Here is a 22,998-nt window from a genome sequence, read left to right on the forward strand (position 1 = left end):
TTTTCCTAATTCTTATTTCCAAGGGCATTATTAGCAGACCACTGCTAATAACCTAGAATAATCTAAACTGTGTTATAAGGATTTTTTGTTGTCGCCTTATTTGATTAGGCCTTCAAGTTTTGCCTTTTTTCCTACACCGAAGGAAGGATTATAGGAAGAATGTTAGACAGTATGTTGAAAATGAAGTATAATTTTTAGATGAATTTATAGTGTACAATAGGTCGTGGCATGTAGTGTTTAAAAAGAAAAAGAAAAGATGGTCGGCAAAACTTGGGGGAGATCAGATTTATTGAGGATTTGGGCAAAGGACAGAAAAGAGTATTTAGTATATTTGGGTGAGAAGATAAATCAAGTGTGCCGGTCAATTTATGAGAAAATTCTATAAACCTCAGTGGAAAAGACAAAGCGAAAGAGAGACAGCAGAAGCTAGAAAGGTGCAACCTACATGATGGATGAATTTAAAAGAGAGAAAAAAAAGGTGATGGGGATGTAATCTATGACCAAGTAAACCAACACCTGCACAGCATGTAAATGTTCACAAAAGGTGCTTTCACATCTGTGACCTTATTTATTCTTCCTAACAGCTCTGGGAAGTATTCAGAGTGGTGTAATTCCAGTTTGACAGACAGGAAACCACATTGTTTTCAGAATACAGCAAGAAAAGAGAAAGGTAATGAATGTCGAAAAGGAACGAAGCTGCAAAAAGACCCCTGTAAGGCTAGAAGGCAGCCTGTATGTAATGGAGAGAGGAGGGGCCGCCTCTGATGCTGCAGAGGCGTGTCAGGCTTGAAAAGCCTTTGAACTTGTGGGCAAAATACAGAGGGGGAGAAAAGCTCTCTTGGAAGGCAAGTCATCCGGGTAGGGAAATAGGAAAGATTGTCTTCCCAGAAATACACATGGTTCAGATTTGACCTTTGAGTGTTTGCTAACTTGAAAAGGAGATTTGAGATCTCTGGTCTGGCTGCAGATTTAAAGCCCATAGGATCCCTGAAGGGATAGAAATTTCATTTTTTAATTTAAAGATCTCTTAAAAACATGTTTTCTAAAAGGATCAAAACAATTTTCACCTTTTTCTGCTTATCCTCAAAGTAGATACAGTTTATAGAGAAGTTGATACTCTAGCTTTCTGTATAGTATCTGAAAAAGAAGGGACTCTGACATTCTTCACATTAATTTAGCTCCAGAGAATTCGGTTTTGAAAATTAAAATGTGTAAAAATCTCATCTCTTCTGGCAGTTGTCAGGGCAGGCACCCAAGAAAAGCAATCGAGCACTATAAAAAGTTGTTGCAATATTTTGCGTGTATCACCTGTGTACAATGAAACATTTTTGCTCTTTGGTTACTAGGAACTCTTTTCAAATCCATTCTCAGATACATGATGATTCAAGTACTGAGACAGTTGCTAAAAAGCTATAGTTAGCGCTGAAAACTGAGTAAATTCGGGTTTTTGTAATAGAATTGGGAACTGAGCCATCCATCGTATTTTCCTCAAAGGAGAGTTTTACAGCTTTCTTATATTGCTCAGACAATTATGGATGAAATGGTATTGACTACTGGATGGTCAGTGATGAAACTGCTCTGCAATTTGCTTTGTGGGTTGAACAACTGGCAGTGATTACCTTTGTTCTTGGTCAGCACCATTTGCATAAGATTTAGGGAGGACAAGGACCTCTACACGAGAGACAGGGGAAAGTGAATGGCAGAGAAAAATAAAGGTCAAGTTGACAATGGACAAGATCCTTTGGGGGTCCTTTTCTCTTGCTGGTGTCAGGGGGATGTGCAATGGGACAAATGAATGCTTTGAGGTGAGAAGGGCAAAAGCACTCTCTAATAAAAGTCTTCAGGAAGGACTGGAGGCGACCTAGGGAAATCTGCTGCGGTCAAGTTTAATCCTGGGAAAAAGAGGCCCTGGAGAAAGCAGATGAGGAAGATAGGAAGGAAGATAGGGAGGGGGGAGGCGCTGGGTGTGGAGCGAGGAAGGGGGTGGGGGGTGCTGGAAAGTGAGAGGGAGCGAGTACTGATTGCGGCTCCGACGGCGGGGGGTGGGGCGGGGGGTGGGGAGGACCACCGAGTGGGAAAAAGTGAAAGTCGCGGGAGAGGAGGAGGAGGCAGAGCCCGGCGGGCCCGGACGGGACCCCCAGGCCAGGGAGGCGGCGGCGCGGTGCAGCGGGGGCCCGCCTCGGGCCCCCTTGGCAGCCTCAGGCGTTGGCTCCTCGGGGCTCCCTCCCTCGCCGGCGCATTGTTCCTTTGCCGGGAGACGAGGAAATTGCCTTTTGATTGCGGAAGTCCGCGGCCGGGACCCGGGGCGAGGCAGCGCGGGTCAGCATGGCAGCGTGGGAAGGGCGGCGCGCTGCCTGCCCCCGCCGCCTCTCGCGTCCGCAGCCCGCCCGGGGCGGCAGCAGCAGCAGCGGCGGCGGCGGCGACGACAGCGACCGCGGCGGCCCCTGCGCGTGGCCCTCCGGGAGGGAAGCGCTGTGCGCCCGCGGGGCGCGCTGAGCGCGCGCAACAGGTGGCCCCCGCGCGGGCCGTCGGGGCCGCCCCGCGCGCCCCAGCCCCTCTGCGGAGTCGGGGTGGTGCCGGCTGAGCGCGATGCTGAGCCATGGAGCGCGGCTGGCCTTGTGGACCGCGCTGAGCCTGCTACAGGTGAGTGGCCCGAGAGAGGTGGCGGCCGACGCGCCCCTCCCTGCCGACGACCGAACTCCCACTCGGCTGTCGGGTCGCCTGGGTTGTGGTTTGCAGAGTGAGATGGCCGAATGTCTTCCTCTCCCTTGGGAAGAAAGGTCCTCTTCTGAGCCCCCGGCCGGACTGACAGCTCATCCTACTGTCAAAGGCACAAAGCCGCTTTCCTTCTCTCCAGCTGCTCCCGAGAAAGAGCGGCCGGGGAGAAAGTTGCCACCCACCTCCTCCGCGGGTCTTTCCTCTGGCTGGAGGGCAAAGGGCTGGGCTGAGGCTGGGAGTGAGGACTGAGGAGGCGGCTTGGGGACCTTGCTGTGGACAAGTCCCTGGGCGTTCTCGACTGGGTTTCAGCTGCCTCTGGTTCCTTTGCAGACTGGACTGGGGGAGCCAGTGAGATGTAACTTCACCCTGACGGAGTCCAAGGTCTTCAGCCGGTCCGCGTCTCTCCAGTGGAGAACTTTGGGGTCACCCTGTAACTTCAGCCTCATCTATAGCAGTGACACGTCCGGGGTCGCATGGTGCCACCCCACGCGGGTAGACAACACCACCTACGGATGTTACCCCAAGGATTTGCAAGCGGGAACCACCTATAACTTCAGGATTGTGTCTCTGGATGGAGAAGAGAGAACTGTGGTCTTGCAAACAGGTAAGGGGTGACAGGTGCAATGGGACAGCCAGCCCACTCTGGGCTGAGCCCTGCCTTTTCACACTGGTGTTTCATTTGAGTTCCGGACATACAAAAAATGAAGGTAAAAATACCTGTGAAGATAAATATTGACCAAGATTTTTAGTTTCCTCAGTTCTGGCCAGAAGCAGCTTGGTTGACTTTTAGAGATTTCCTTAGCGGGCAAGACAGCGGACTAACTCTTTGAAGGGGGAGTGCAGCAGAGAGGAGCCTGTGGGCTGTGGAAGGAGTTTGTTAAATTTGTTAAAATGATGTGGTTTGAGCTTCCATCACATTAAATTGTCAAGCCCTGGAATATATTAAGTAAATGTTTTTAGAATAAATAATGGAAGTGCAATGATTAGGGATATGCCTTTCCTCAACTTAGTTTTATTTTTGGAACTAGGACATAAAATCTTCAGGAATAGAATAGAGCCATTCATAGGGGAAAATTCGAAAGTCCCTTCAAATGAGGGCATGAAAATTAATTTGTGTAAGTTGAGTAACTAAAACGCGGTAATATCAGAGATGGTCCTTTGATTACTCTGAACTTTAAGTCACTTATTTTCTTTACAGTTTTGGTAAACCCTTCCGTGTGTACATAGGAAGAGTTTTGTCTTTCCCGCCTCAGTTTTCTTGTCTATAAAACAAGAGGGTCAGACTTGGCCCTCTTGTTCATGTCCAAGTTCTTACCAAACAAGAGGGTCAGACTTGGCCCTCATGTTCATGTCCAAGTTCTTACCGAATGCCAACCACCTCGGTGGAGGGCTGTCGTACTCTCACCTCGTTAATTCCTGTCAGCTACCCTTTAGGTGTGCTCTAAATTCTCTAACACCTTTGATGTTTCCTGACTTCATAGGTCTTCCTTTTAACATTATCTTTACTTGCTGCAATAGTGAAACTTTACTTCTACTCGGAAAGTCAAGTGTTACAGAAAAAATTCTGGAAGTCAGATTTTAGAAACGTATTGTCCTTACTACTATTTCATGTTCAACCCAAACCAAGGTGACTTCCTTAGCTATCGGTCTTTAGAAAGGTCTGAGAACATTCAGTTCTCAGGACAGCTACAGCAGAGTCAGGAAATGAAGCTGGGTTCATGGAACAAGTCCATCAAATATTCATTCTCTCTCTTTTTTTTTTTTTTTTGGAGAAAGATTAAGAATGCCCTATTACATCCCTTGGCTGACTTCAGATGAAACTCTGAGATAATTTCTGAGTTTTGCAGGAACTTAAATTGAAAAGAAACACCACTTGTGAAGAATTTGGTAATGTTTTTATATGGAATCAAAGAGAGACTGAAATCAACCGCATAATTAGAACATTTCACAGAAGTTGAAGTGGTTAGCTTTTTAGTCATAAAGCTGGTGGCCTTTGGTACATGAGGATAGTTTTGTGAACACTCAGATTGTTAACGCTGTGAAATTTATGACATAGAACTTCCAGATGTGTTCATTGCATTTGTTAAGGTGTCTGTTGAATGGGGGCAGAACTGTTTTTAAAAATAGGAAAAGGACTCACTGTGGGTGTTACTAGTTAGAATGCACTCCAAGTGTAATTATGCACGTAGGTGTTCCAAGTCCAAAGACGTTTGTGAAATGTAAGAAATATTTGCATTTTATTGACTATGTTGAGTTAAAAAAAGGCTTCATCAGCATTCAGGTTTTCAACATTTTTCTTAAAGAGTTGCTTTTTACAGTCTCATAAATATACTTTTCACCACAAATTCTATGAGCTCCGTGATATTGTGAAGGATAAAATTTGTAGGTGATGGTTGTATAATGATATTTTTCCCCCACACTTATTGGTATGATGATATAATGCTTAGGATCCTCTATATTCTAAAAATAATTTTATTTAAATAAACATTTTAAAAATTAAGATATTTTTTAAATGTTTCAGGGAGGAATTTTTTTGGGGGGTGGTTGTTATTTGTTCTTTGTCATTAGTGCTTTCTTTATTTTAAGGACATATTTGAATTTTTCATTTAGTTGAGAGAAAGTACTAGTATTTCTCTAATTTGCTAGGCTACAAAGATGAACTCTACAAATCATGTTTTACTCTTAGTAAAGTAGGACCAACTAGGACTACAATATTAAGTCTGAGATATAACTTCAAACAAAAAAAGTTATTCAAAATGTATTGTGCTTTACTATTCCGTTTTGCCTGTCTTGTCGGTCTAGGATAAAAGAGAATGAGAGCAAGACATGATTAGACTAGAGATACAACAGTTGCTTAGATTATCTCTGTATCATTCCAAGTGTGAATTGTCAGGTTGCTTTTCCAGATAAATTGTCTAAAATTCGGTTAATTTATTGTCATGTAGACATGGCCTAAAATATTAAAAAAAAATTTTAACTACATGGGAACTATTTTAGCAACAACCAGTTTCACTCCAGATTTGAAACCAGAATTGAAAAAACATACATGGATTCAGCTAACATTCACCAAGCATGGATTCTGCAGGGAATTATGCCAAGTGGTGACTGGTGTCCTTGTAAGAATGAGGAACAGAACATGATCCCTGTCCTTACAGTCTGTACAGAGGGGAGGGAAGTTCATGATGAAGGTGGGGACAGAGCTTTCCCACTTCTTTCCTAGAGGAAGACCTTGCCCTGCCTCCTATGTGCCATGCTGCCATCATCACAGAGAAGACATGAGACCTTTCTCAGATTTCTTCGGTCATTAGACTGGTTGATGCAAAAACCATGATAAGCTGAAAGCCAAATTAATTAGCTGTGAACAAAAATAATTTGAAAGTCAAATTATCTAGTCATGAATTCACTGGAAATCAAATAATGAAGACAATATTGAAGAACTCCAACACCTTTCTGACACTGTCCTCCAAGTCTAAGCGGGGGCTGCAAATTTGTAACCCCTTGGGGTGTCTAGCTAGGTGTCTAACTTAATACGTTTTGTTTGGCTCACATAATATTTGCGAAAAATCCAGATGATTTTTGCCAGCATTAAACACAGAAAATTCACGTAAGTGCCAGATTTATGGGTTCCCCTAAAATATTGGAAGATTTGTCAAAGCTGGGCCACTCTGCCTGGAATTCTCCAGAGCTAAGTTGTAGTATCTCTCCTTTTAGATACCAATTCACTGGACTCCCCCTCGACCACTTCATTTATTTCCGTACTTGAATTCATCCTAAGGGCACTTGAGTTTGTTTAATGAAAACTTAGAGTTTTCATTTAGAAGTTTTGGGGGACTTTTATCTTTCCACAAAAGGGAAGTAGCTTTCCAATATCTAAAATGACATCTCAGGGCACCTGGGGCTCAGTGGGTTAAAGCCTCTGTCTTTGGCTCAGGTCATGTTCTCAGGGTCCTGGGATCAAGCCCCATCAGGCTCTCTGCTCAGCAGGGAGCCTGCTTCCCCCGCCCCCTCTCTCTGCTTGCCTCTCTGCCTGCTTGTGATCTCTGTCTGTCAAATAAATAAATAAAATCATTTTAAAAAATGGCATCTCACACACTGGTATTCAATAAATATTGATTAAGTAGAAATGGATGAATGAATAGCTAATGAATGGGTGGATGGATAGATATGAATGAATAAAGTGAACATTTCAGTGGGGGAATATATGTATTCTAAAAATATGATCTATTCTCCTTGGGTTATAGGTATGTTATAAAACCCAGGGAAGTAGTCTGGTAGTAAAGAACTTCACTTACAGGCAGACTATCTTAATAGCATATGCCTTCTTGTTAGTTTTAGCTACTTAATAATCAGCCTAGAACAAAGGGTGAAAAAAAATAGCTCTTTTAATGTGGCTAACTCCTTTATCTTTAGCAACAACCACCAACAAAACAAAAAACAAAAAAACCACTTTAGAAGCATTAGTTACCAAGTTACCATATCAGCTCTTATTTCTTCTTCACAATGTTACTTATTGAATTAGTTTACTAGGGCTTCCATGATAAAATACTGGACCAAGTGACTTAAATAACAGAACTTTATTGTCTCACAATTCTGGAGGCTAGAAGTCCCAGATCAACGTGTCAGCAGCTTTTTCTCTGAGGATTCTCTAATGTTCATTCCCCTAGGTTGTCTGGGTTCTAGAAGGACACCAGTCATTGGATAAAGGTCCACCCTAAAAACCTCAGTGGAACACCATTACCTCTTTAAAAGCCTTATCTCCAAATACAGTCCCATTCTGAGGTACTGGGGGTTTAGGGCTTTAATGTATGAATTTTAGAGGGACACAATTCAGCCCATACACTTACAGAGCTTTAAACACAAGCCAGCACTTCTCAATAATGTCTGTAAGCTACTTCCCTCAAAATCTTTGGCAGAACTTATAAAAGCATGTATTATTGGCTTCTACCCCACATGTAATGAATTTAGAAAGAGTGGAGGCTGGGGTATCAGATTTTAAACAAATATCACAGTGAATCAATGCACAGTGAAGTTTAAGAGCTATTGACATAGTTTTTCTATTATTCATTGGCATTAAGATTCTGGTAGCCTTCCTCTTTATGCATGACTAGATCTGTAATACTGAAGAGTATTACCTTAACCAGGAAGAAACTAATACTCTAATATTTGTCTTGTGCTTTTATAGTATCTAAAATAGGTCCATCTACTTTACTTAGTAGGTAAGACTATAAAATACATATTATACTGACCATATATTGTTTAATTTTATTTTTAGGGATTATTGTAAAGGGGCAGGTTGTGTAACGGTTGAGAGCTCAGATCTAGAAGCAGCCGGCTCCAACACTTCCTAGCCAAGCAAGTTACTAACTTCTCCAGGCCTGTTTCCTAACTTATAAAATGGGGATGATAATAAATAGAATGTCTACTTCATAGGATCATTTTGCGATTTTATTTGGTTCACATATAAATTCTAGAATCGCGTTTGTCACATACTATGTGCACAGTAAGTTTACTATTATTACTTTCAGGTTGGAGATAAGATTGATATTCGTGAAAATTAACTAATCAGAATTCACACAACTAGTGTATAATAGAACCAGAACTTGAATCCTGGGTTTCTGGCTCAGCTCCAATTCTTTCCACTATTCTGCAGAAAAGATATAATTTTTAAGTTGATAATAGTTCTTTCAAATTACCATGTGATATTTTGTTCCTACTTTTCAAGTCGACTTTTAAAGAAGAAAAAATATATTACAAAATACCTTAAATCTATGTATCCTTACCCTACACAAAAATGGAATAATGATTAAATGTGTTTTAGAGTGAAGAAATTTTAAGCAGCTATTGATTTTCAATTGTGTGGAACGTTTGGTGATGATTTCAATATTTAGCAATCAGCCATTGGCAATCTACTCGTTTCAGGAATTCTAAGGTCAAGCTAAGCTATGAATGTGGAATGAACCAACCCAGTTCTCTGAAGTTGATCTTTTGAGTGGTTGGGAAGCTTTTCCCATCAGTCTGACTTCTCTGGGTGAGCATGGCGTTCTACAGGTTAGCAAGAAAGACATAAAGTCTTATTTTTCCAGACAGAATAAGAGAAGAACAAAGAATCATTTTTTCACCTTCCATTTCCAGACATCTATGTGCTGGAATCCCCCTAGGGGATAAAGGATAATGCTAATGCCTTTCTGATTTTATAGGGGAAATCAAGCCCATTCTGTCTGTATGAATGTATATCAATGAAGATGAATATATGCCCCTAAACATATAATATGCAAATAAAGTTAACAAGGTAGTTTTGCAGATAGATTTCAAGGAATTTTGGGGTTTGGTTTTGCTTTCCTTACTTTTATGTGGAAAAACTCCAACACGTAAAAAAGGAAACAGAATAGTATAATTAACTACCGGGTACTCGTCACCCACCTTTAACAGTTCCCAACTGATAGCCAGTCTTATTTCTTCTGTATCTCCACCCATCCCCCACCCTCTATCATTTTGATGCAATCCAAGCCATCATTTGATTCCATTTATACATATTTCAATATGCATTTTGGAAAGATAAGAATTATTTTTCACATAACCACAATATCACTCTATACCTAAATTAACAATAAGGCTTAGAAGCACATCGCAAGGGCTAGATCATGAGTTTCTGCAGAGGAGAGGCCAAGGGACTTCTCTTTCTGTGGCATTTATGCAGAACTTTAGGTAATATTGAGAAAGCCTCGCTTGTTAATATCGAAGAATTGGAGTGGGGCTCCTGAAGGCCGTCCTGGGGATGGCGGGGTTAAAGCCGCCCTGGGCTGTTCCTACTTTTCAAGTCGACTTTTAAAGACTTGCCCCTCTGATGTTCACTAGAAGTGCTTTAGCTTCATCTGCTTCTCACTCTGTAACACCCCTTCTTTCTCTGACTTCAAACTCCCCACTTTGACCTTCTAAACGTGCTCAGATTCCTGTCCTTCGTGGAGCCAGCCTCTGAGACCTTAGCCCATGGCTGTCATTCTCCGTTGACACCTTTAGCCCCGTTGCTGGCCTGTATTCCTCTGAAGAGCAGGAACAGCAGCAGCGTGAGCACCAGCTGCCCTTTACTGAGAGCTCAGCCTGGGCGCGGGCTGCACTTACCATTCCCTCTGTTACTTAATGCTTACAACTCTGTGTAGGGGGTGTCGTTACAGAGGAGGAAACAGCAGCACAGAGCTCCAACATGGTGCTTAGTCATGACTCTGAGTGACAGCGATGGGATCCGGACCCACGTCTAGTCGGACATCAGAGTCAGCCTCCCTGATAATTCAACTTTTGTTTAGCTTTCCTGCATATATCTCAAGTGCCTGAGTAGACTGTAAATTCTTAAGTCTGCGACTTGCAGACCCAGGGCCCAAGATGGACACCCTCAGAGTAAGGTGGCCCCCTACACAGCTGTGAATGATGATGCAGATTTCTGTGGAATCTGCTTGAATTTCCCTTTTGGGGTATTAAAATTTGGAAAGTCCGCTACTACTTGACCTTCATATCTAGTGTACAAAGTCAATACATCAAATGCATCTTACTCTGATGAATTATCACAGTAGAGTACATCATCTTAAAATAAGTCTGGAAGCCACCTGTGATCAAACAGCCACAATCACAAAGTAAAAGAAGATTATCCCTCTATAAATGCATTTAATTGACTGCAGATTATGAGCAATTACTTTGTCATTTTGTTCTTTCTTGTTTTCAAAAACCTTCACCAACCCCCCCCCCCCAAAAAAACTCCCCAAACAAACAAACAAACAAAAATCTGTTTGTGGCTTTCCTCTACCCTTACCTTGATTTCCATAAGAAAATTCCCAATTTTTTTTTGGATAAATAGTTGGTGTTCCTTCCATTCTATGTAGAGTGCTACAAAAATGCAGCTTCCGGACTCCTAGCTTCCCTACTTTTACCTAGAATAGTATCCCAGTTTCTGTAGAGATACAGAAATGGGCCCTGTCATTAGTCTAAGATTAGTGGTGAAATTAGAATTAGTGGTGAAAGATAAATTGTGTGTGTGGCGGGGAGGGGGAATAATATCCTATTTGAGGTGACCTTGAGTGCCTACGGAGAAGCTTACTTCATCTCACAGAAAGATTTGGTTCTGTAAGAAGGACAAGGATGGCGATGGGGAGGATATGACAAGAGGTGATTTGCTAACAGTAGAGGAAAGGGAGAAAATAAGGAAGACACCCAGAAAACTCGGGGAGCAGCTCAGATCTAAGGTAGTTGGGTCTCAGATAAAGACAGTCAGATTAGGGAAGCAAAAGGAAGAGTCAAGAAAAGATTAAAAAAAAAATCAGAGTAACTTTCACAGCCACAGAGTTAGATTTATGTGTGATTATGTGTGATTCATTTTATCTTGGCAACAGTAGTCTAACCATCAAGTGAAAATTCTGTAAATTTACCTATTATTTTCCATAAAAATCTGGTTTGAGTGTTTTTGTTTTTTTTTTTTTATGACACCGAACATGCATTCAAGACAACATCCCCCCCTGGGACAGCTGTGATAGAAGAAACTTGCAGGCAGGTATTAGAATCTCAGTTATACTACGTATCACATACATGACCTAAATGAGTCACTTCATGTCTCTGAACCATTCCAACTGAGAAAACTCACTGTAAATGATCAGATCCTACATAGATATACTGTGTTTCTCTAATGACTGGGAGAAAAGCTTTGGCATTAGCTCATGGATGGCCTGCAGTTGTTAAAAGGTTGAATTTATTTTCAAAGTAAATATTATCATCTCAAATTCTAAACACTGCAAATTCCTATATCAATAAATAATAATGTGTTAGTGGCCATACAAAAGATTTTTTTAAGCAGATATTACTTGTTACTTGCATTTTATATATATGAATTTCTCCTTCTTTCTAAGTCCCATTTTTTAGAAAGGGAAACAAAGAAGAATTCATTTTTTCAGAAATTTAGCTAAGCTTCATCTTTTCCTCGAAGAACAGAAAAATGAGCTTGACATCAAGATCACTTATGAAATTGTCAGGATTCCTGATACTGGTAGATTCATTGACATCTAGATGATGAGTACCACAGAACTTTACATTTTGCATTCCATATTCCAGGTTTGTCTGAAACTGAGAAGTGCAAACAAAGATGTCTCAAATTTATGGCTAATGATACATTTTGATATATTGATTGAGATTAAATCACTGATTTATGGTTTTCCACAGTTCTTATAGTTCATCAAACTTCACTAGTTACAGAGTGATACATGGAAAAATCAGAAAGGCTATAAATGCACCTGTGGGCATTGACACCTCTAGGCATAGCGATGAATTATGTAAGTCAAGTAGGGTTTTCTAATTAGGCGCAACCTGTCATATGATCAAAAGATTACATACATATAACTACATTTCGAAATGGCATCAGAAATCTCTCTCTTTTGCCTTCAAATAGATATTGAGATATATAAAATTCATTTGTATATATACATGAAATTCGCACCCCTTTTGGAAGGACCTGATTTGTTTCTAAGAAAATATTGAAAATTTTCTGTGAATACAGCAGAGTTTTCCTTGGGCTTAGATTGAAAAGAAGTCTGAAAACCATGTAACTTCTGCAACATTTGTAGCAATAGTGGACAAGTGCCAGCACAGAACTTTATCGCAGTATAAATGGGGTTTTAAGTGTTTGTTTCCAGTGCAGGTTCTCGCAGCCCAGGCACTTCCCAGGCTCATTGTTCCTTTGTTCTAGCGGATGTACAAAGGATTGACTGTTTTGTTTTCTGGCTTGGAGAGATTAGATAAAGTCTGCATTTCTGAACTTCACCCTCTATGCACGCAACCTTAAAATTCATTTTCTATAGCTTATACTTTGTAGATTATATGTGGTTTAGATTATACTGACCATACAATTATTTTCTTTAAACATTGATGGCTTGTAGACATCGATGACGGTATTGATCTCGTTTGAGCTATCACTGGAAAGCTGAGGTCCCTCCCATCCTTGTCCTTAAAATGCCTCTTCAGCAAAAATGTGTCATCTCAGTTGGCTATGACAAGGTTGTTCTTGAGTTTTGCCCGCTATTAGAGACTCATGGTAGTGAAGTATCTTTTTCTCGCCAGGCAACGAAAAAACTTTCTGGGAGGGGAAATTAAGTTCTTTCTTTTTATGATGATGTCCTTAATTACAGACTAAGATGTAGAATAGAAAATTTAAATGATATTACCAGAAAAAAAATTCTGTTTTTTGCAAGAACCTATACATGAGAATCATCTTGGGAATTTTTAATTTTATCTTAATGGTTAGAAAGTTAGGTCATGGGAATCAACTGATAAGATTTTATCCAGTTTTTGTGTTCTCTTTTAACGAAGAAGGCAATTAGGGCTACTAATTTAGCTTTAAAGAAAATTATATTCCACTTTGGCCTCTATTTTGTCAGTGATTCAGGGGAAACGTTTTTTGTGCTCAAGGAGACAACATAAGTTTGTATTACTGAATGCCCATTTATGCCAGGTAAAATCTGCTCTACACCTCCTCAAACATCCAAGAATATAGATTATATATTAAATTATATATAATATAATATATATAGAATATTATATATAATATATATATATAGAGAGAGAGAGAGAATATGATTATATGATACTCCCAGACAGAGGGGAAGGTGGAGGCTTAGAGAGGTTAAGTAACTTGTCCAAAGTCTTGTGACTGACCCACGACGGAGCCGAGGACTTGAACTGAGTTCTGTCTGACCCCAAAGCCCACACACTCCACCTAGACGATTCCCTGCTTCTGTGACAGGACCGCCTCCTGTTTACAGAAATAATAACAACAGTAGCTAACATTGAACACCTGCTATGTGCCAGACACTGTTCTGAGTGGCTGTTCTAAGCTCTAGATAAAACAACATTATCTTCATAAATATCTTGCCAAATAGATAGTAGTCTTAACTGCATTGCGTAGATGAGACAGCGGCGGTGCAGAGGGCTTAAAGCATTGCCTGAAGTACACAGCTATGCTACTGACAGCCAGACTTAGTCCCAGGCTCTCAGACAACAGTGCTTATGCTCTGCCTGTGAACTTCTGCTGTGCTAAGGTATAAACCACACAACTTGCACTGTGGGCTCTCTGAGTTACTGCTGTCTAGGCTTCCTTGTCAGCAGACATTTATATTATTTTTAGTTCCTATATTATGAAATGTCATGTGGCTTGTGTGCTTTTTGCAAGATGTACTTCTATAAGTCACAGCATGAAACATGCAAAGAAAGACATTATATCGACCATAAGCTGTATTTAGCTTCTGGATTATGTCTCTAGGTGACCCAAAGATAATCTCAGGAGCTGGCGGGCCATAGACACCTTTTTAATACAGAATAAGGTTACGTTGTTCCTATTTATGTGGATGTTCATCACAAGCACCTTCTTAAAACATATACGTTCTAAGAAGATCTAGAATCTGAAGCTATTTCGTGAGCAAAATATAATTTACCAAGATGTGGATAAGAACTGAGATCTCTAGAGCCATGCCACAAAAACATCTGACCTAGCTTTGAGTTTTAGCCTCCAATATCTCGATCCAATTTTCTAGATCAAGAACCAGGTTGGATTTCTGAAAATTCCTCCTATGTAAATATCTCTCAAAGTTGTCCTTCCCTGCATTCAGGTAGGGAGAGACTTATTTCTCTCATGGTCCTACTGCACCATAGAATGGCTGATCCCTAAACACTGCTGACTTATTTCCTACCCCAGGGACGTGCTGTGCATCCTATTTCAAGTTCCACAGTGAAGATTCCATGCATGGGAAATGGGAAATGGGACTCCCCAAGCTCACCCATGACAGTGGAATCTAAGTGAACATCTGGGTGAGGACTAACCCCTCGTACCCTCTCTAGAGGCTTCAGCAGCTCCAAAATGTCCCAGAACTCAAGTTGAGAAAATCTAAGGACGTAAGGAATTCCACCTGTTGGGAGAATTCATTTTGATGAGCAAACCTAGGTTAGGCTCATAATCAAGTCTTTATCTTTGGTAGGTTTCTGATATTTAAAAACAACCTAAAGCGATGTATTCTTAACCCTCCAAATCCACAACCTAAAGAAGAAAAAGGTCAGTACAAATTTCAAAATTAGTTCTGAATATCTGTATTTTCTCTTGAGATTTTTGGTATTTATCCAGCCATAGTCCTGGATGTTTGTCCATGTATGAAAAGTGCTAAACTTGCAAGCCAACGAAAATATAACCTTACTTGGAATTCTAAGCTCAGAACTGTCCTAACAAAAAAACGTTTTTATTAGAAAAAGAAGTTTATATGACTAGTAGCTAAGTGGATTTCGTTTTTAAATGAAACAGTAAGTTTAAAAGTGGAGTAAATACCAATTTGTTTCACAGGCAGCAGATTCTTAAAGTTTTTAAGGAAAATGAAGCTGGGTTCCAGCAAACTATCATATATTTGCAAAAGTCTTCAAGTCATGTTCTCTTTCTGGATTTGGCCTCACAGATCCTTTACCTCCGGCTAAGTTTGAAGTCAGTGAAGACAAGACTACTTCAACCAGCTTGCATGTTCAGTGGACTCCTTCTTCTGGAAAAGTCACCTGGTATGAGATGCAGTTGTTTGACAATAACCAAAAGGTACAGGAGACCCAAATTCACGAGAGTGCTTCATGGAACGAACATACATTTTTTAACCTCACTGCTGGTAATAAATACAATATTGCCATCACAGCTGTTTCTGGAGAAAAACGTTCCCCTACAATTTATACTAATGGATCAACAGGTAAGACCTGCTTACAGATAGTAGAGTATTTAATCGTCTAGGCTTCTTTTGGAGTTATATTAAAATTGAAGAGATAGAAATAAGAAAGCCCCCAGACCAAAGCTGACAGATAGGTAGGTAGATAGACAGACAGACAGATGTTATGCAGTACAGTGGGAAGAGTAGACGGAAAATAAGAAGATGTGGCTGTGCAGCTGGCTTGCTGGGTGATTTCAAACAAGTTCTGGGACTTCTCTGGGACTGGAATTTTCTCCAGAGTGAAATAGATGTATCCTAATGACCTTCCTAACTCAAATCTTAGCAACAACATTTTCTGCCTCCTTTTCTGAGTTGTGCCATAAAACTTATGTTTAAGTGTTTTCCTCCTTTGCATACTCTTTTCATAACATCAAGTCATGATGTTTCCTAAATATTCCTACATCTGGAACAAGTTTTTGCTCACACCCACCCATCCCAATGTCAATGACACACTTCACCTCCTTCCGGGAAGTACTGTCCTTCTGGTCATGCTCTCTCCTCTTACTTTCTCACCTGATTTATTGCTATCTTTCTGGTTTTCATCTTCCCTTTTTTTTCTCTTTGATGCCCTGCCACATCATAGTTAATTGGCAAAAATCACCTTACTACCTGTTAAATGGGGGAGAGAGACTAGTAAACTATGATGTAGCTTTGGGTGTGGACTTTGAAAAGAGCATTAATTCAGATTGCAGTGAAATTTCAAGAGCGCCATTGTCATTACTTATTACACAAATTAGATGTACAGAGAAGCATCCATGAATATGTGATTTTGAATTAAACATGTCTATGTCTTCTTGAAGGAAATTATGAATGACCCTTTGGAAATGCATTTTATTTTTATAGTGCCATCCCCAGTGAAAGATATCAATATTTCAGCAAAAACCAATTCCCTCCTGGTTTCCTGGTCCCATGGCTCTGGCAATGTGGAAAGATACCAGCTGATGCTGATGGATAAAGACATCCTAGTTCATAGCAGTGTCATAGACAAATATGCTACTTCCTACAGTTTTCATGGACTGACCCCTGGCCACCTCTACAACCTTACCATTGTGACCGAGGCTGCAGGACTACAAAACTACAGATGGAAACTGGCCAGGACAGGTAAGTGCCACTAACTAGTTGAACAAAGTAAAGCTCATGAGAAGAAAATGTTTAATAACTATGGTTTATTAAGTTATTTGACTAGGAGACAAATTGAAATTCATACATTATAGAAAGCCCTTAAGATATTCCCACTTTTCTGGGGCGCCTGGGTGGCTCAGTGGGTTAAGCCGCTGCCTTCGGCTCAGGTCATGATCCCAGGGTCCTGGGATCGAGCCCCGCATCGGGCTCTCTGCTCAGCAGGGAGCCTGCTTCCTCCTGCCTCTCTGCCTGCTTGTGATCTCTCTCTGTCAAATAAATAAATAAAATCTAAAAAAAAAAAAAAAGATATTCCCACTTTTCTATTCAGAGGAAGAGGGACTCCTATGTGTTCAAAATTTTAGACCAGGGGCGCCTGGGTGGCTCAGTTGGTTGGACGACTGCCTTCGGCTCAGGTCATGATCCTGGAGTCCCGGGATCGAGTCCCACATCGGGCTCCCAGCTCCATGGGGAGTCTGCTTCTCCCTCTGACCTTCTCCTTGCTCATGTTCTCTCTCACTGTCTCTCTCTCAAATAAATAAATAAAATCTTTAAAAAAAAAAAAAATTTTTTAGACCAGTCTGAAATGGGAGAGCTAGCCATTGATATAATCTCGGCTTATCTTTTTGTATTCTGACCTTTTTGATAAGAATTCCTACTTCCTTCTCTTAAATAAGCATCCCTTGCCTTTGTGACATCACTCACTATGAGCCAAGATGAATTTTCTCAGTACTATCCAACAAAACTTGTCCTGAGACCCAACACTACAGGAGCTGTTCTCACATGCTAACATAGCTGGAGAAACTAATCTGTGCTAAATGAATGTGGACATGAATAATTCATGTCCACATTCATTCATTATCTACTGAGTATAGTATAAACTATATGCTAGGCATCGTGGATATAATAGTGCCCAAGAAGGTCAAAGTCTTTGTCCTTATGGAACTTACATTCTAGTAGATTCTAATGCTTCTGATGGGTCTAATGTGTTAATAAATTCCCTCTCTTCGTAAGCTATCTGATTTTAAGAGAAACTTCTAAGTATATAGAGCCTTAGAAATTACTCTGGCGGGGGGAGCTCTTAGATCTACAAGAGATTAAAAAAAAAAAATAACTACAAGAGATTGATGGGAAAGATATTTGGGGGGCACCTATACACTTACATGTCTTCATATCATACCTCAGAGATGTATAGCCATTCCCAACAAAAATGTACCATATATGTTGGGGCACCTGGATGGCTCAGATGTTGGAATATGCAACTCTTGATCTCAGGGTTGTAAATTTAAGCCCCATCTTGGGTATAGAGACTGCATAAAAATACTACCTTTTTTTTTAAGTACCTTATATCTTTAAAAAAAAACAAACTTATTTATTTACTTGAGAGAAAGCAAGCATGGATGGCATGGAGGATCAGAGGTAGAGAGAGAGAAGCAGATTCCCCACTGATCAGGGATCCCAGTGCGGGGCTTGATCCCAGGACCTTGGGAACATGACCTGAGCTGAAGGCAGATGCTTAACTGACTGAGCTACCCAGGCACCTAAAAAGTACCTTATATCTTAAGACTTCTTTATGTATAGCAAGGGCAATTTACATTTCTCACTGGCCTATGCAAAGCAACATGCTGTGCCCATTTTTAAAATGAAATATTTTTATTTGCTATTGGTGAAGCCCAAAATTGTGATATAGCCAAGAGGTAGAAGAAATAGTCACTGAAGTGTCTTTCTTTTGTAATCGTTTTCTTTTTCTTTTTAAAAATTAACATATAATGTATTATTTGCTTCAGGGGTACAGGTCTCTGACTCATCAGTCTTACAGAATTCATAGCACTCACCATAGCACATACCCTCCCCAATGTCCATCACCCAGCCACCCCTGCCCTCCAATCTTTTCCCCTCCAGCGACCCTCAGTTTGTTTCCTGAGATAAGAATTTCTTATGGTTTGTGTCCCCTCTGGTTTCATCTTGTTTCCTTTTTCTTTTGATGAAATAATGACACAACTCTTGAGCTATAACTTTATCATGATTTTATATGAAAGATAAAATATTTTTAGCATGCAAAATTTTGTGATAGCTGGTGTGTTGGCCAATCTATTTATTATGTACTTGCTATTATTAACTACATAAAGGTGGGAAGAAATCAGGCAGATGACAGACTTCTCTGAGCATTCCAAGACTTCATTTGCCAGTGAGGATCCCTAGGCTCAGTGAGATAGACAGAGATGTCTAGGGTTGCCCAGGTGACTAATGGCCGAGTCTGAGCCAGAATCCAGTCTCCTGATGCCCATGTTTATGCTCTTTCCACTAGTCAGACAGCCTTTCTTTGATTTTGCAGTATTCTTTTTGCTTGTGAAGTTGTTGTTTTCTTCTGAGCAGGGTGTGAATCTTGTAAGGACTAAAATGCAGGTCAAAATTTGGCCATAATAAGACAGGTACTATGTCCTGAGTTAAAATGTCTTTTCCTTTCTTCTACTTAGCCCCCATGGAGGTCTCAAATCTGAAGGTGACAAATGATGGCACTTTGACCTCTCTAAAAGTCAGGTGGCAAAAACCTTCCGGCAATGTGGATTCCTACAACATTACCCTGTTTCACCAAGGGACTATCAAAGAATCCAGAACATTAGCACCCCAGGTTACTGAAACCCAGTTTAAAGACTTAACCCCTGGACGTCTTTATCAAGTTACCATCAGCTGTGTCTCTGGTGAATTGTCTGCTCAGAAGATGGCAGTGGGCAGAACAGGTGAGTGTAGGGCTCCAGAATATTCCTTGGCTGTCCAGATCATTCTCTGATCCATCTTAGAACAAAATAAGTTATAAGGAAGACTCCTTTTCCAACTTGGGAAATGTAGTCTACATGACTGAGGTTGCCCATGGGCCAGGGCCCCCTATACAGAGTGAAACAGAAGGTTAAGTGCATTCCTCTGAGTTATTTAAGCAAATGTGTTTGGAGTGCTTCCTGAATGGTGTGCATAAACTGGCTCTGCCCTGTGTGTTTCATGTCACACCACTTAAGTCGTGGAAATGCATTAGCTTTGATACTAAGGAATAAAATATTTCTGATTAACTCCTAGAGTGAGAGCCAGTTAGCACTTAACCATGTTTTCCACAAATTATTTTATTAATTTATGTCACTAAATATTTATCCAGTGCCTTCTATGTATAAATTACTGTGCTATGAGTTTGGGAAGTTGTTAAAATGTCAGAGTTCCACAAACTACACCAAATATGGCCTGTAACCTGTATTTGTGTAGCCCCAAGCTAAGAGTGGTTTTTACATATAAACGGTTTTTTTTTTTAAGGGAAAAAGAAAGATAAATATGAGACAGAGACCGTATGTGGCCTGGAAAGCCTGAAATATTTACCTTGCCAGCCTTTGCTTTTAAGGAAGTTATATTTTAATCAGACAAATGTAGACTATACACACAAAAAATAAAAACAGTATACTTTAATAAGAGTAATTGCATTGACGTTGCTGTGTATCAGACACTAACCAAACACTTGATACCATTACCATAAGAGAGGTTCTGTTATTATCATCATTTTAGAGATAATTCAGAGAGCTCAAATAACTTGTCCCTAGTCATCTAGGCAGTGAATGGTGGGGTTGGCATTTAAACCAGAGTGTTTAATTCCAGGGTCCATTCTCTGTGCTGTTAGAGATTCCAAGTAAGAGCCATATGGTCAGAAAAACAAGAGAGCAAAATTCTTGTTCAGAAGACCAGTAAAGACTTCTTGGAGGAAATGGGTTTTAACTGGACCTAAAAATTGTGAGGCTCTTGACAAGGGAAGAGGCCGAAGAGGGAAGGGTATTTGAGCAAGTATAAGCAAAGGCATGGAGGAAGAAGGGCCCAGTATATTTACAGGTCTGCCGAACATGCACCTGGAGGCCAGTATAGGAGAGAGTGCAGAAGCAGGGTGGGTGGCTGCAGGGACTAGTCAGAATTAAGACCAGAAGGATATCGGGTCTGATTTTGGAAAGCTACAGATGCCAGACCCAGGATTTGATGTTTTATTCTGTAATTAATGGAGATACCTTGCATGCTTTTATGCAAATGAATAATTAGACCAGAGCTACCTTGCAAGAAGATTAACCTTGTCAGTTGATAAAGGAAGGACTCTTTCATGACCACAACATGCAGTGTCTCTACCAAAAGACACCACATCCATCAATGTCAACATCATTAGTGGCAATGTCAATATTGTCTCTAGGGCTGGTGTGCAGTCAATAAAACATAGTGGTCAGATTGTTAGGTTATTAACAGTGTTACAGAAGATCCATTATTGATATATTACTAAGATGATTTTAGCATATATTTCTTGAGTGTCTGACGTCTCCAAAATGAGGAAAAAATACTCATTTGCAGTCCACAAATAGAAATGTTTTGAACTGCAGCTATTAGGTCTCTTATCTACTGTTGCCCATGAAAAGTGAATCAGTATCCTTACTTTTGGTTTTTAGAATCTCCTTTTTGACATCATTTCACCGTTTAGTTCCAGACAAAGTTGGGAACCTGGAGGTAAACAGCAATGGTTCGATAAGGTCTCTGGTAGTGAGCTGGTCGCCCCCTGCTGGAGACTGGGAGCAGTATCGCATCCTGCTCTTCAATGATTCTGTGGTGCTGCTCAACATCACCGTGGGAAAGGAGGAGACACACTACACCATAGATGATTTGGGGCTCATACCGGGAAGACAGTATGAAGTAGAAGTCACTGTTGAGAGTGGAAATCTGAAGAATTCTAAGCGCTCCCAAGGCAGGACAGGTAAGCAAATACAAAGGTGTTAATGACGTTGGAACCTTAACTTGGTCCCTCTCCCAAGCAACCCAGGTAGCTGTCAATGCCTCCCCCCGCCCCCACCATGTTCCCTGAATTTGAGATATTATAGACTTTTAGACTGAATTAGTTTTGGTAATGTTTATTTTTGTCAAATTAGAACATTAAAAATTGCTTCCACTAATAAATCCATTATTTTATGAAAAGAAAGACATTTTAAACACCAAAAGAATAAGAAGAAAACAATCGGAGAATCCCCTCCACAAAAGAAGATAGTTGACAGTTTTTTGCTAGTGATCAGTGTTAGAAACCATTGCTTTGACCTAATGTTGACTAATGAGGGAAATTCATGGTCCAAAGAAAGTTTATTAAAGGGAAGTGGGATATATTTGGTTTTTAAGGTAGAAGAGAATGAGGATCCCAAGACATGGGTCTTGGTATTCTGTCACCACTATACTGTAAATCCTTGGGGAAGTCACAACCCCTCTGAGACTGTTTGCTCAACTTTCAAATAAGAGAATTGTCCTTCTAAACTCAACATTCCTATGACATGGAATACTCCACACTGGGAGTGAAATTCAAGTATCTTCTCTCTTAGTCTTGCCTGATGATAAGGAAATAACTACTTTGATTCAATGTTCTTAGAAGAATGTCAAAGAAGACCAAGATATCCTTAGCTTGCCAACTAAGTCTTCCAGTCATATCTTCATTTTCTAAATATTAATATCCCTTAGATAATGATCAAAGGCCTATTTAAGCTTAAACCAAGCTCATTTCAGCATTTTACAGGACAAGTATCTATGTCCTTTCCCATATTTTATATCATTCACCTCAAATAACTTGGAGTACTGTCAAGAAACAGTAGGGGCTCTCAGCAGTTGGCATAATTATCAGGAGAACTTTTCTTAAACTGTATCTCTAGGTGAATAAGGTTAGTTGAAGTAGGCTTTGATGTAACAATCCAATTGATTTCAATATATTAAAGAAGGAAGATACAGATTTCAGGACTCAATTAGAACAGAATTACAGAAAATTTCTTTGATGTAGAAATCAATATAATTTTATACACTTTGTTCTTCCATAATTTTGTTTCCCTATTGTTTTATGGGACTAGTACTTTACTCTTAGCAATGTGTCCTAGAAATTGTAATGAAACCTTTTAGAGAAATGGAAACAATTTCAATTCTTTGGATAATGGGAACCTTTAATCAGATACTATTCTTGCTTGCCAGCTATACTATTATTATTTTCCCTTTCATGGATACATCAGTGTCCAGTTCTCAGAAATGTTCCAGAGAAAGTTGGGAACCCAGAGAAAAAGGGAAGCACTTTGTCTTTCCTATCTAACAGGGTAAAAAATACTCCTAATTTCATCTATATAGTCAAATGTGGACCTTTCTTAGTGTTTTTGTGGATGATATGATTGAATTAAGTATTTTCATATCATAGAATTCATATGAAGAAATAAACACTCAAGGTAATATGTGGTCAAAATAAATGACCCAGGAAAGCATTTTCCAGTGTATTCTTTTGAATCCTCCTTTCTGGATAGGTTATATAAACAAAATTTGGTATGCCTGGCTGACTCGGTCAGTGAAGCACGCAACTCTTGACCTCTTGGCTGTG

At 40.2% G+C, this 22,998-nt stretch overlaps 1 protein-coding gene across 2 annotated transcripts in view; it reads left to right on the forward strand.

Moving 5' to 3' along the window:
* The window catches only part of PTPRB (protein tyrosine phosphatase receptor type B), a 112,200-nt gene that overhangs the window by 26,158 nt on the left and 63,044 nt on the right, over positions 1-22,998 (forward strand). The window contains exons 1-6 of one of the 2 annotated variants that reach the window (XM_082742859.1): positions 2,087-2,643; positions 3,049-3,322; positions 15,186-15,461; positions 16,323-16,580; positions 19,076-19,339; positions 21,091-21,360. In XM_082742859.1, coding sequence (XP_082598985.1) covers positions 2,590-2,643; positions 3,049-3,322; positions 15,186-15,461; positions 16,323-16,580; positions 19,076-19,339; positions 21,091-21,360 — 1,396 coding nt within the window. In that variant the 5' untranslated portion in view covers positions 2,087-2,589. Of the gene's footprint in view, positions 1-2,086; positions 2,644-3,048; positions 3,323-15,185; positions 15,462-16,322; positions 16,581-19,075; positions 19,340-21,090; positions 21,361-22,998 lie in introns of those variants that run through there. The other variant, XM_082742858.1, reaches the window with a different exon arrangement.

The sequence above is a fragment of the Mustela nivalis genome (assembly GCF_964662115.1).
Source record: "Mustela nivalis genome assembly, chromosome: 7".
Classification (NCBI taxonomy): Eukaryota; Metazoa; Chordata; class Mammalia; order Carnivora; family Mustelidae; genus Mustela; species Mustela nivalis.